This window comes from Mobula hypostoma, chromosome 22, assembly GCF_963921235.1.
Source record: "Mobula hypostoma chromosome 22, sMobHyp1.1, whole genome shotgun sequence".
NCBI lineage: Eukaryota > Metazoa > Chordata > Chondrichthyes > Myliobatiformes > Myliobatidae > Mobula > Mobula hypostoma.
Window position 1 is genome coordinate 1,123,589 of NC_086118.1, and position 14,235 is coordinate 1,137,823.

Here is a 14,235-nt window from a genome sequence, read left to right on the forward strand (position 1 = left end):
TTGGAGCGACAGAGGATGAGAGGTGACCTGATAGAGGTGTACAAGATGATGAGAGGCATTGATCGTGTGGATAGTCAGAGACTTTTTCCCAGGGCTGAAGTGGCTAATATGAGAGGGCACAGTTTTAAGGTGCTTGGAAGTAGGTACAGAGGAGATGTCTGGGGTGAGTTAATAGTTTTTTTTAAAAAAACGCGGAGAGTGGTGAATGTGTGGAATGGACTGCCAGCAATGGTGGTGGAGGCGGATACAATAGGGTCTTTTAAGAGACTCCTGGACAGGTACATGGAGCTTAGAAAAATAGAGGGCTATGGGTAACCCTAGGTAATTTCTAAATTAAGTACATGTTCGGCACAGCATCGTGGGCTGAATAGCCTGTTGTTTTTTTTTTAGGTTTTCTATGTTTCTAATAATATTTAAAAGACAATTTGAAGAAAGGGGTCTAGAAGGATAGGTTGGCGGTCTGAGGGACCCATTTCCACACTCTATTGATGTACCTCTCTAAACTGATGTACATAGGACCAAAAAAAAAAATGAACGGATTTCACTGCAGTTTAGTGCCTGGTCTTCCATTTTGTATCAACAAGTAATAGATCAGAATATCATTTAAGTGAACAGCCAAAGGCAGCAGGAGCCTCAAGGATATTCATATGTTTTCATCTACGAATCACTGAAAAAGTTAGAAGGCAATTAAATATTAACTGTTATACTCCAGTTCTCTAGTTATAAACGGAGGAAGTTTTGATATACCTATACTGAGAGCTAGTTGTTAGATGTTTACTGGCTGCTGGTCTTGCTAAGAGTACAGTGTGTTCACTGCAGACCCTGTTGATTATGGGGGATGATTACATAAACTATGGGTTGCATTCCACAGAACGTGTAATATTAAGAAATATGATGAACATGCCTTGGGCTGTGAAGCATTCAGGCACCATGCCTTCACACAGCAGAGGCTAGAGCTGAACTCTCTCCCACAAAGAGTAAACGTTGGCTCAATTCCAATTCCAAGGTTGATAAGTTGTTGATAGACAAGTTGTCAGGCCAAGTGCTGGAATTCAGAAACAGATCAGCCTTCCTCTCAATAAATGCCAAAAGTGCTGAACAGCCCACTCGTTCCCATTTCCCTTAACACATGGACATAGGAGAATAGGAGGAAGAGGACAGCACCCCCCTCGGCCTGTCCTGCTATTCAATACAATTATGGCCAATCTCCTCTTCTGTACCAATTCCCAATCATCCTGAATTCATTCACCTCTCAAAGGTTTATCTACCTCTTCAAATACCGCCCATGATTTACTCTCCACAATTCTCCCGGGTGGAAAATTCCAGAGAATCACCCTGCAAGAAACTCTTACAGCTTTAAGTAACCATTTCCTGATTTTGTAACCATGTCCCCTCATTTTAGGGACTCCCAGTTGTACAGACATTTCAGTATTTACTCTATTATGTCCTCTTAGGACCTTGTACGCTTTCAAATAATATTACCACTGATTATTCTAAACTCCAAAGGATACAACATCTTCTCTAACTGCTCAATGTAGGGCAACCTTCTGATTCAGAGGTAAATGGGAACGGGAAGTGTGATCCCCAATGTGCCTGATTCACACTGGGAAGTCACTCCCAGCTAGAGCCTTGTATGATAGATGACCTGACACAGCGAACTGATGCTGTGTTCTTTCTTAAGGAGACTATAACTGTACACAGTATGTACACCCTACACAATTGGAAAAATACTTCATTTCCCAACTCCAGCCTTCTCAGTAAAAACCAAAATGCCCTTTGCTTTCCAAACTATTTGCTGTACGTGCCTGGTAACTGATTCATGCACAAGGACACTGAAATCCCTCAAATTATTTCCAATCTACAATAGTCTGTTTTTTAAAATGATTTTAGAAAGCGCACAACCTCACTTTCCCATATTAACCTTCAGTTGCCAAGATTTTGCCCACTCACTCATCTACATCCTTTTGCAGTCAAAATCTCCTCACTGCAACCTATCTTTCCAACTATTTTTAATATCGTTGGCACACTTGTATCGCTTACAGTCTGCCCACTTCTCCAGTACATTAAATACAAACTTCAACTTTCTAACGTTGTTTAATTGGCAACCCATGTGCAAATTAGAGGTGAGAGGTGTTTCAGTTTGAGATGAAACAGGGCAAAAAAAGAAGCAGATCGAATGGAAACTCAGATTAAAGTTTGCATTACAACTGTGGAATTCCCTGTCACATAGAATATGAGGAAATGATTTCAGGGACAAGATGGATGAACAAGGAACAGGATAATGCGGATGGGATTTCATGAAAGGAATCAGAGAAGGTTGGTGCACATTATAAATGCAAGCATTTGCCAAAAAGCCTTTCTTTATGCTGTAAATGCTCAACTTAGACAAAACACAAGATTCAAAGAAAAATTGCTGCAGCCACACAGGACTGAGCATCAATTTAAAATGGGATCCAAACAAAAGAGCAGAGTGAATGTCATGCCCTAACTCGATAGGACAGACCATTTCTTCAACTGACCTGACCATGACAGTACGTTTTTGTTGATAGTCATAGAGGCCAAAGCCATGACTTGTGCCAAACGTTACCAGCTTCCATTCTGAGTGCAGGGCAAGCGACGTGACAACAGCTGGAGGCTGGCACTGCACGAGGGCAAAAGGCTGGAAGCCAGCGGGAAAGTGAACCAAGTCCTCGTGTGGGTTCAACCGCTCATGCCCTTTCCACTTGAAAGTGTCCTGGTCCTGCAAGATGTCGACCAGAGTGCAGGCCACTGTCTGGTCCACAGCCTCATCGTTCAGCTCCATGACCAAAACCTGCCAGAGGAAAACAAGGTCACCACTGTGACAGGACCAGCAAGAGCCCACCTCCACACCGACATTCTGCAGCCACGCAAGCAGGTTCTGACAGACACTTGATACACATCTACACAGTACAGGATTTGACTCTCGTAACGGAGGCTTGTAGCAAGGGGCTCTTCTATTTAGGAATATAGTCAAACAAAATTTATGTGGTTTGTTAATCAAGTAGGCCAAAAACTAGTAGTAAAACAGTAATAAAATGTGACAAGACATAGCAAACCATGTGTGAAGGTCAGACTGGTACACACAGACTGATAATAGGGTACACACAGATAAAGTATAGACGATAAGCTTCAGCAGATGGCCAGAAACAACATCAAATGCACAAGGGCAGCAAGGACGTCGGAAATCTCAAGGCTAAAAAAAAAAATGATAGATGTAGAAGCTCAGTATCAGAGAGAAAAAATAAACAGGCTTTCAGGAACTTAAACACAACTAGAGGAAGAACAAGGGATTCTGCAGATGCTGAAATCAAGAGCCACACAAGCTAATAAAGGAATCTGACTTAGGAGACTATACATGTCCTAACTGACTTCGAATTTGCAAAAAAAAAACCAAAAACAGACCAAGGTTAATAATGACAGGCACAACTCAGTTACAGAGTGTTTACAAGCACAGGCCTGACAGAGCAAAAATGAATGACAGAAGGCTGAGAGTTGTTCAGAGCATAAACCCAGAAGAGGGTGCACCGAGACGGGAACTCAATGCAAGTTATTAGCTTCTCTTTGAATAAGTATTGTTGCATCTCTTATATGTCTTCCAATATCAATTTTAAGTACAAAATTTTGGTAACGGACTCAGGAGGAAAGACGGAGTGGTGGGCATGAAGGGATTGTGGAGGTGTTGGAACCATCAGAAATATATAGCTTTTGTGTTACAGTTTTTGAAAATTTATCTTGGTATTGATTCACTTCCAGTAATTAGGTGTGTGAGTGAGAGGGTGAGAGAGAGTGAGAGAGAGTGAGAGAGAGTGAGAGAGAGTGAGAGAGAGTGAGAGAGAGAGAGAGAGAGTGAGAGAGAGTGAGAGAGAGAGTGAGAGAGAGAGAGTGAGAGAGAGAGAGTGAGAGAGAGAGAGAGTGAGAGTGAGAGTGTGAGAGAGTGAGAGAGTGAGAGAGTGAGAGAGAGAGAGAGTGAGAGAGAGAGTGTGAGAGAGAGAGTGAGAGAGAGACAGTGAGAGAGAGACAGTGAGAGAGAGAGAGAGTGAGAGTGAGAGAGTGAGAGAGTGAGAGAGAGAGAGAGAGTGAGAGAGAGTGTGAGAGAGTGAGAGAGTGAGAGAGAGACAGTGAGAGAGAGAGTGAGAGAGTGAGAGAGAGAGTGAGAGAGAGAGTGAGAGTGAGAGAGTGTGAGAGAGAGAGTGAGACAGTGAGAGAGAGAGTGAGAGAGAGAGAGAGAGAGTGTGAGAGAGAGAGAGAGAGAGAGAGAGAGAGAGAGAGTGAGACAGTGAGAGAGAGAGTGAGAGAGTGAGAGAGAGAGAGAGAGAGTGTGAGAGAGAGAGAGAGAGAGTGAGAGAGAGAGAGAGAGAGAGAGAGAAAGAGAGAGTGAGAGAGTGAGAGAGTGAGAGAGTGAGAGAGTGAGAGAGTGAGAGAGTGAGAGAGTGAGAGAGTGAGAGAGAGAGAGAGAGAGAGAGAGAAGCAGGAGGGTCCCTGGGAGAAGAGTAATTTACAGGGGATCACTGGGGAGGTTCTGAAATGCTGAAGGTTCTCAGAATGGTTGGAGATGCGAAGATCACTGGTGCTCACTTGTCCTGCTGTGCCGGCTACTGCCAAGTGGCTGCTGTACTTGCACAAGTGAATCTTCTGGATGCCCAGCCTGGGATCATCACTGTATGGATCAAAGCAGCCTACCTGTAAAAACAAACACAGTCTTAACCAATCTACTGCACACAGCTAATGGAAAACCTTCAGACCTGGCGTGGTCCTGACCTCAGTACAGCTGGATGTCTCATGCACCTGAAATACTGCCACTTACTCAGACAAAAGTAAACCCCGTTTCAGAGCCATTGCAGATTTAACTGCACTCCATAAAATTACTGAGAAGACAGACACCCTTGCCTCTTAGGCAAGCTGATAAACAATGTACTCATTTTTCAGTATTTTAATGCTGGTTAGAGCAGCTTTTTTTTTGCCCATTCTTGATTGCCCTTAAGATGCTGGTGGTAGTAGTCTTCCATCTTGAACTACAGGAATTCAGGTAAAGGTAGTCCCTGACTGCTGGTGAACAAGTTCCAATATTTAGACAACTGACCAACAATATACTACTTCCAAATTGGAGGGGAATCTGCAGGTACTGATGCTCCGTGCACCTGTTGCTCAGCTTTCATGGTGGAGTTGATAGGTTCATGAGGTGCTGGTGAGCTCAGTAACATCGTTCATCACGTTTTGCAAATGTTTGGTGAAGGTGCTGATGGTGGGCAGGATACTGGGAAAATGGTGACGTTTACAGTAAATAGTTTGGTGAAGGTGCTGATGGTGGGCAGGATACTGGGGAAATGGTGATGTTTACAGTAAATAGGGACAGTAGGAATGACGCAAAAATCTCACATTGAATTCAGTGAGATGATGGTGTGAGTAGGAGAGTTTGTGCTCCACTTCACATTTAGTACGTGCATCCAAAACAAAAGGAGTGCCAGAACCTGAGGCTTCGGAACCATCCAGCCCCCTGGGGTAGATCCATCCGGCCCTCCCGGGGTAGATTCAATGTGCAGGGCTGTGCTCTTCCTGAATCAGGTCTGGGTTTTACTGATGGGCAGGCTTAGAGTTCCCTGCATTGCTGCTGATCCCTAGTTACAGATGCTCCACGTTTTAGTGCAAACAGACAGCCCATACCTTCCTCAGGGGCGGCCACTCATCCTCTGAAGAGTGATTGAGGTTGTCGTTGTGATCGGCATCTGTGACAAATACATTGACTGTGCTGAGTTTATACAAAGGCTTTAGACACACGCCTGATGCATCCCAGAAACGGATCGTCCCATCTTCATGCCTGCAGTGGAGGAGCAAATGACAACACAGACAGTGATGCAGGACAAGTAATTCCAGGAATAGTCATAGTCATACTTTATTGATCCCGGGGGAAATTGGTTTTCGTTACAGTTGCACCTTAAATAATATAGTAATAAAACCATAAATAGTTAAATAGTAATATGTAAATTATGCCAGGAAATAAGTCCAAGACCAGCCTATTGGCTCAGAGTGTCTGACCCTCCAAGGGAGGAGTTGTAAAGTTTGATGGCCACAGGCAGGAATGACTTCCTATGACGCTCTGTGTTGCATTTCGGTGGAATGAGTCTCTGGCTGAATGTACTCCTGTGATGAAATTCCATCTTGATCCATGCGGTGACTTGAAAAATGTCAGGTTAGGCATGAAATTACCTATTAGCTCGAGTTGTAACATCTATCCCATATCCTGGGCTGATCCAGATAGCAATGGCAGAACACTGTCCTCTACCAACAAACTCCAGTCATAAAGCCAACCCGAAAATGTGAACTAAAACTGGCTTCTTACCTCACACACTTCCAATGGAGCCTCTATTTAGCACCCAAACCCTTTCTCTCAGCAATTCAAGCAGAGCTCAGACACACTGTCACCATGTGGTATTTGGCTTTGGAGAAAACATTTGAAGGAAGAGTGTTCCTTTCACTTCAATAATAAAAAGCCCACGGGTTCATAGAATTTAGTTTTGCCACTTGTCTATTTTAAATAAGAAAATAAAAGCACCTTAGGGACAAGACCCAGTGTTTGTAGCTATGCCTAGAAAGTGTCGTCAGAATCACACAGCAAGTGTGTGCTTGGAAATACACATTTCTGTGAGCTTAGGCAGGCTCTGCAGACTAACGCAACAAGCTGCCAGATAGAGCTTTTGCCTTTTACATGAGAAGTCACAGCTTGGTCTGACCTGCAGCTGGAGAGAAGTCCATGCGTTCACATTACTAACTTACCAAGCATTCCACTCACTTGCTTGGAGACATTACTGTACACACACTGGTTGCTGTGCCTGTTTATTCAACGGCAGCAGAGTGGCACAGCCAGTAGGGCTGCTGCCTCAGTGCCAGAGAGCAGGTTTGATCCTGACCTTGGGTACAGGGTACGAGTCTGCTCGTTCTCCCTGCAATCTCATGGGTTTCCTCTGGGACCTCTAGTCTCCTCCCACATGTGGTAGGCTAAATCACTACTGTCAATTGCTCCTAGTGTGTACGCTGTGTGATAGAACCTGTGGAAAACTTTGAGAATGTTGTGACAATGACCAAGTGTTTAATATGGGATTTGCGTAAACGACCACTGACTAGTGGTTGGCACTGACTCAGTAAGTCTCTAGGCTTTTAGTTCTGATGGAAGTTATATACAAGCCTCCAAACAGTAGTCAGGATGTGGGATACAAATTACAATGGGAGATAGAAAACACACATAAAAAGGACAATATTATAATGGGGATTTCAACTTGCAGGTAGCTTGGGAAAATCAGGTAGGTGCTGAATCCCAAAAGAAATATGTAGAATGCCTACAAGATGGCTTTTTAGAGCAGCTTGTGGTTGAGCCCACTAGGGAAAAGGCGATTCCTGATTAGGTGTTTAGAGGGGACACTAGCAAAGATGACAACAGAACAGCAATGGCTGGAGTTTCTGGGAGAAATTCAGAAGGCACAAGATAGACACATGCTAAAGAAGCATTCTTAAACGAAGGATGAGGATTACTGTGACTTACAAGGGAAGTCAAAGACAGCATAAAAGTAAAAGAAAAGGCATATAACATAGCAAAAATTAGTGAGAAGCTAGAGGATTGGGAAGCTTATAAAAACCACGAGAAGGCAACTAAAAAGCAACAAGGAGAGAAAAAAATTAAATATGAAGGCAAACTACTCTAATATAAAAGAGACATCAAAAGGTTTTTTTGAGATATACATGAAGAGTATAAGGGGAAAGAGAGTGGCTATCTGACCACTGAAAAATGACACTGGAAAGCTAGCAATGGGGGATAAAGAAATGGATGAACTTAAATATTATGCATTAGTCTTTACTGTGGAAGACACCAGCAATATGCCAGAAATTTGAGAATGTAGGGGGACAAAAGTGAAAGTGAAAAGTGAATGCCATTAATAAGGAGAAAAGCCCTTCGGAAACTGAAAGGTCTGAGGTAGATAAGTCACCTGGACCAGATGGACTGCACACCAGTGTGGTTAAAGAGGTAGACTGAAGAAATTGTGGAGGGCATGAGTAGTGATCTTTCAAGAATCACTAAATTCAAATGGTTCCAGAGGACTAGAAAATTGCAAATGTTACTCGACTCTAAGGAAAGCAACGGACAGGAAGCTATAGGTCAGTTAGACTGACTTCAGTGGTGTGGTTGGCAAGATGTTGGAGTTGACTGTTAAAGAGGTGGTTTCTGGGTACTTGGGAGTCACATGATAATATAGGCCAACATCAGCATGGTTTCCTTAAGAGGAAATCTTGCCTGACAAATCTGTTGTATTTCTTTGAGGAAATAACAGGTAGGATAGACGAAGGAGAATTAGTGGATATTAACACGAGGAAGTCTGCAGATGCTGGAATTTCAAGCAACACAAATAAAAGTTGCTGGTGAACGCAGCAGGCCAGGCAGCATCTCTAGGAAGAGGTACAGTCGACATTTCGGGCCGAGACCCTTCATCAGGACTAACTGAAAGAAGAGCTAGTAAGAGATTTGAAAGTGGGAGGGGGAGGGGGAGATCCAAAATGATAGGAGAAGACAGGAGGGGGAGGGATGAAGCCAAGAGCTGGACAGGTGATTGGCAAAGGGGATATGAGAGGATCATGGGACAGGAGGCCTAGGGAGAAAGACAAGGGGGGGGGAGCCCAGAGGATGGGCAAGGAGTATAGTGAGGGGGACAGAGGGAGAAGGAGGAGAGAGAGAAAAAGAGTGTATATAAATAAATAAATAACGGATGGGGTACGGTTGGGGTGTGTCTAGGGAGAAAGAAGGGGGGGGGGAACCAGAGGATGGGCAAGGGGTATAGTGGGGGGGGGGGAAGAAGGATGTTGTTTACTTTGATTTTCTGAAGGCCTTTGACAGGCTGCCACATGAGGCTGCTTAACAAGTCAAGAAGAAGTATTATAGGAAAGATGCAGCATGGATAGAAGATCAGCTGAATGACAGGAGGCAAAGAGTGGGAATTAAGGAAGCTTTTTCTGGTTGGCTACCAGTGACCAGTGGTGCTTTGTAGGGGTCAGTGATGGGACTGCTTCTTTGCATGTTATTTGTCAATGACCTGGATGATGGCTTTGTGGCCAAGTTTATGGATGATACAAAGATAAGTAGAGGGACAAGTAATATTGAGGAAGTGCAAAGGCTACAGAAGGACAGACAGATTGGGAGAATGGGCAAAGAAATGGCAGATGGAATAGTGTCAGGAAGTATATAGTCACGCACTTTGGTAGAAGGAATAAGGACAGACTATACTCTAAATGGGGAGCAAATTCAAATATGGGAGGTGCAAAGGTACGTCCTCATGCTGGATTCCCTAAAGGTTAATAATAATAATAATAATAATAATGATGATAATAATAATACTTTGTCCCGATAGTATATCTACAACTGGCATCGTCCCAAAGTCACTGCACAATAATACTAAACAATTAGGACTATACAGCGATATTTAAGTAAATCTTCAGAAAGCCACAATACTGAACACCAATAGAATAGTCTGAAAGTTTCTAGCAATTGAGAAATGAATGTGCTTAGCTATGCCCATGCCTCAGGTTTTACCAGCATGAGCTGAGAAAAAAACAACTTTAATTATAGAGCATTTTCCATACAGATGCTGTAGTTCAATGTGCTTTACAATGGGATAAAAGTACAAACATGAAAATTTTATTATCATGTTTTTTAAAAAAAAATCAAAAGATGTTAGTTAAAAGCAAGGTTAAATAAATAGGTTATGAGCTGGCATTTAAAATTGTCAACTGAGTCTGCATCCCTTACAGTTTGAATTCAGTTTAGGAGCGTAGTTCGAAAAAGCTGACTTGCCAATTATCTTTTGAGGGAGACTGTTTAAATTTTAGAGACAGGTGGAAGACAACCCGAGAGCTTGTGCAGGATTATAAAACAAAAACAATTGTGAGATGTACTCCAGTCCCAGAGCATTAAGAGCTTTAAAAACAACTTAAAATCAAATCTAAGAGAATCAGAAACAGGTTTATTGTCACCGGCAGGTGACGTGAAATTTGTTAACTTAGCAGCAGTTCAATGCAATACATAATATAGAAAAAAAAAAGTAAATCAATTACTGTATATATTGAATAGATTAAAAATCATGCAAAAAACCCCCCAGAAATAATATATATTAAAAAGTGAGGTAGTGTTCACTGGTTCAATGTCCATTTAGGAATCAGATGGCAGAGGGGAAGAAGCTGTTCCTGAATCGCTGAGTGTGTGCCTTCAGGCTTCTGTACCTCCTGCCTGATGGTAACAGTGAGAAAAGGGCATGCCCTGGGTGCTGGAGGTCCTTAATAATGGATGCTGCCTTTCTGAGACACCGCTCCTTGAAGATGTCCTGAGTACTTTGTAGGCTAGTACTCAAGATGGAGCTGACTAGATTTACAACCTTCTGCAGCTTTTTTCAGTCCAGACAGTGATGCAGCCTGTAGGAATGCTCTCCACGGTACATCAATAGAAGTTTCTGAGTGTTATTTGTTGACACACCAAATCTCTTCAAATTCCTAATGAAATGTAGTCACTGTCTTGCCTTCTTTATAACTGCATCGATATATTGATAGGTATTAAATGTTGAGCTATAGTTGATGAAATGCTTCCTAACATAGACCACCTGGACAACATATACACCCAAGGCCTTGTGAAGAGCAACTGAGATTGCATCTGTTATTGACCTATTGTGACGACAGGCAAATTGCAGTGGGTCCAGGTTCTTGCTGAGGCAGGAGTTCAGTCTAGTCATGACCAACCTCTCAAAGCATTTCATCACTGTAGGTGTGAGTGCTACCAGTGATAGTCATTAAGGCAGCTTACGTTATTCTTCTTAGGCACTGGTATAATTGTTGCCTTTTTGAAGCAAGTGGGAACTTCTGCCCATAGCAGTGAGAGGTTGAAAATGTCCTTGAATACTCCCGCCAGTTAGTTGGCACAGGTTTTCAGAGCTTTACCAGGTACTCCATTGGGACCTTCTGTCCTACAAGGGTTCACCGTCTTTAAAGACAGTTTAACATCGGCCTCTGAGACGGAGATCACAGGGTCATCAGGTGCAGCAGAGATCTTCACAGCTGTAGTTATATTCTCCCTTTCAAAGTGGGTATGGAAGTGTTGAGTTCATCTGGTAGTGAAACATCGTTGCTATTCATGCTATTGGGTTTCGCTCTGTAGGAATTAATGTCTTGTAAAGCCTTCAAGAGTTGTCATACATCTGATGTCGCCTCCAACTTTGTTCGAAATTGTCTCTTCGCCCTTGAAATAGCCTCCACAAATCATACCTGGTTTTCTGGTACAGACTGGGTCACCAGACTTGAATGCCACAGATCTGGCCTTCAGCAGACGACGTACCTCCTGGTTCATCCATGGCTTTTGGTTTGGGAATGTACAGTAAGAGATACAGGAAGCCAAATCAGAGCAGCTGGGATGGGAGTGATATGTTCCTTCATCCTGGTTTCAGTTAAAAGTCTAGCAGGGATGGTCTGAATGAGATGAAGTTTGTCAATAGATTGCTTTGGAAGGCCAGTAAAAAGAGCATTGCAGTAATCTAGTCTATTCGATATAAAGGCATGAATTAGTTTTTCAGCATGACAGAAATGGATGCAACTTTGCAATATTTCCCAAGTGTAAAAATGCTGTTCTGGTCAGTTTCTTAATAGGGATTTAAAATTCAGATCTGAATCAAAGATAATACTGAAGCTAGCTAATGCCCCACCTCCCCCTCGTACCCCATCCGTTATTTATTTTTATACACACATTCTTTCTCTCATTCTCCTTTTTCTCCCTCTGACTATACCCCTTGCCCATCCTCTGGGTTCCCCCCCGCCTTGTCTTTCTCCCCAGACCTCCTGTCCCATGATCCTCTCGTATCCCCTTTGCCAATCACTTGTCCAGCTCTTGGATCCATCCCTCCCCCGTCTTCTCCTATCATTTTGGATCTCCCCCTCCCCCTCTTAAATCTCTTACTAGCTCTTCCTTCAGTTAGTCCTGACGAAGGGTCTCGGCCCAAAACGTCGACTGTACCTCTTCCTAGAGATGCTGCCTGGCCTGCTGCGTTCACCAGCAACTTTGATGTGTGTTGACTGAAGCGAGCTACTGATTTTACAAGGGGAGCCAGGATCCCAAGTTTATTTATAAGTTTATCCCTTTTAGCTTTGGGATCAACCAGAAGTATTTCAGTTTTATCTTCATTTGGTTTTAGGAAATTACAATAAACAAATGAATGAGCAGTAGTTATACCAGAAGTCAGAGAAGATGGGGTGTTATCATCAGGCTCAGAGATATACAAATGTGTGTCATCTACATCAGGGGTCCCCAACCTTTTGCGTACCGCGGACCGGTTTAATATTGACAATACTTGACAATATTCTTGTGGACCGGCCGACTGGGGGGGGGGGCAGGGTGTTCAAGTTCAACAGTGGGCGTGACAGGGAGTGAGGAAAGGTAAAGCTGACTCATATCGTTTCCTCGCGGCCCGGTGGTCGGGGACCACTGATCTACATAACTGTGGAAATCAAGTTGAGATGGTGGTAAGGAAGACAAAAGAAACCCTAGCATTAATTTCAAGAGGACTGGAACGTAAGAGCAAGGTTTGTAATGCTGAGGCTTTAACAAGGCATTGGTCAGGCCACACGGCGTATTGTGAGCAGTTTTGCGCCATTTATCTAAGAAGGGGTGTGGTGGCATTGGAGAGGACCCACAGGAGGTTCATGCGAATGATCCCGGGAAGGAAAGGATTAGCGTCTGAGGAACACTTGTTGGCGCTGGGAAATAATCCCGGGAAGGTTCATGCGAATGATCCCGGGAAGGAAAGGATTAGCGTCTGAGGAACACTTGTTGGCGCTGGGAAATAATCCCGGGAAGGTTCATGCGAATGATCCCGGGAAGGAAAGGATTAGCGTCTGAGGAACACTTGTTGGCGCTGGGAAATAATCCCGGGAAGGTTCATGCGAATGATCCCGGGAAGGAAAGGATTAGCGTCTGAGGAACACTTGTTGGCTCTGGGAAATAATCCCGGGAAGGTTCATGCGAATGATCCCGGGAAGGAAAGGATTAGCGTCTGAGGAACACTTGTTGGCTCTGGATGCGTACATGCTGCAGCTAAGAATGAGGGGGAGCTCACTGAAACCTATCAAATATTGGAAGGCCTAGATAGAGTGAACATGGAGAGGATGTTTCCCAAGGCACAGGAATCTAAGACCATAGGGCACAGCCTTAGCATAGGAGGACATCCCCTTATAACAGATGAGGAGGAATTTCATTAGCCAGGGGATGATGAATCTGTAGGATTCATTGCCAGAGATGGCAGTTAAGGCCAAGTTATTGGGCATATTTAAAACAGAATTTGATAGGTTCTTGATCAGTCCGGGAGGGCGTCAGGGAGAAGGCAGGTGAATGGGTTGAGAGGGATAATGAATCTGCCGTGATCAAATGGTGGAGCTGGCCTAATTCCGCTCCTTAGCCTTGTGGTCTTATATCTGTGTTGCATCCCTTCAACATGTACTGAGCTTTCAAATACCTCACAGGAACGAACTTCAGTGAAAAAGACATGTAATCTAGGCACATTAGACACAGCATCACTGTGCAAGGTCCCATTCAGCTGAAGACCTTTGATAGTCTGGCCTTACCCTGTGAGGAGGAGGTCCCTTTGCAGAGGTTCAGGAGCAGTGCTGTACCCACCATCGATAGGCCACGGCTGGAAAGACAATAGAAACGAGCAGCAATAATTCAAGCATCTTCCTGACACCTACTTTCACGTGGATTTTATGAACAATTTCACCATGTCACACTACAGAGAGTGGAAGGCACAGCTCAGCACATCACAGAAACCCGTCTCCCCTCCATGAGCCAATTCTGCTGGCTGCTTCATGAGGCAGTGAGAAACGTAGACAAAGACCACGTCCACCCCAGATATTCTCTCTTCACTGGGCTGGAGATACAAACGCCTGAAAACATGGCCCACCAGGCTCAAAGACAGTTCAACCCACTGTTATAAGACTATTTAATGGTTCTGTAGTTTAATACCTTGACTCAGCCTCACAAACTACCTTGTTATGATATTGCACCTTACTGTCTACCTACACTATGCTTTCTTTGTAGCTATTGCACTTTATTCTGTACGCTTTTATTGTTTTGCCTTGCACCATCTCAATGCACTATGTAATGAACTGATCTGTATGAACAGGATGTAGGACAAGCTTTTCACT

General features: G+C 43.6%; 1 protein-coding gene across 6 annotated transcripts in view; it reads right to left on the bottom strand.

Moving 5' to 3' along the window:
• Positions 1–14,235, bottom strand: part of llgl2 (LLGL scribble cell polarity complex component 2) — a 202,139-nt gene that overhangs the window by 19,215 nt on the left and 168,689 nt on the right. For all 6 annotated transcript variants that reach the window (XM_063030849.1, XM_063030852.1, XM_063030851.1 and 3 more), the window contains 4 exons: positions 13,657–13,724; positions 5,683–5,836; positions 4,597–4,701; positions 2,520–2,812 (listed from right to left, as the gene is read on the bottom strand). In XM_063030849.1, coding sequence (XP_062886919.1) covers positions 2,520–2,812; positions 4,597–4,701; positions 5,683–5,836; positions 13,657–13,724 — 620 coding nt within the window. The remainder of the gene's footprint in view (positions 1–2,519; positions 2,813–4,596; positions 4,702–5,682; positions 5,837–13,656; positions 13,725–14,235) is intronic.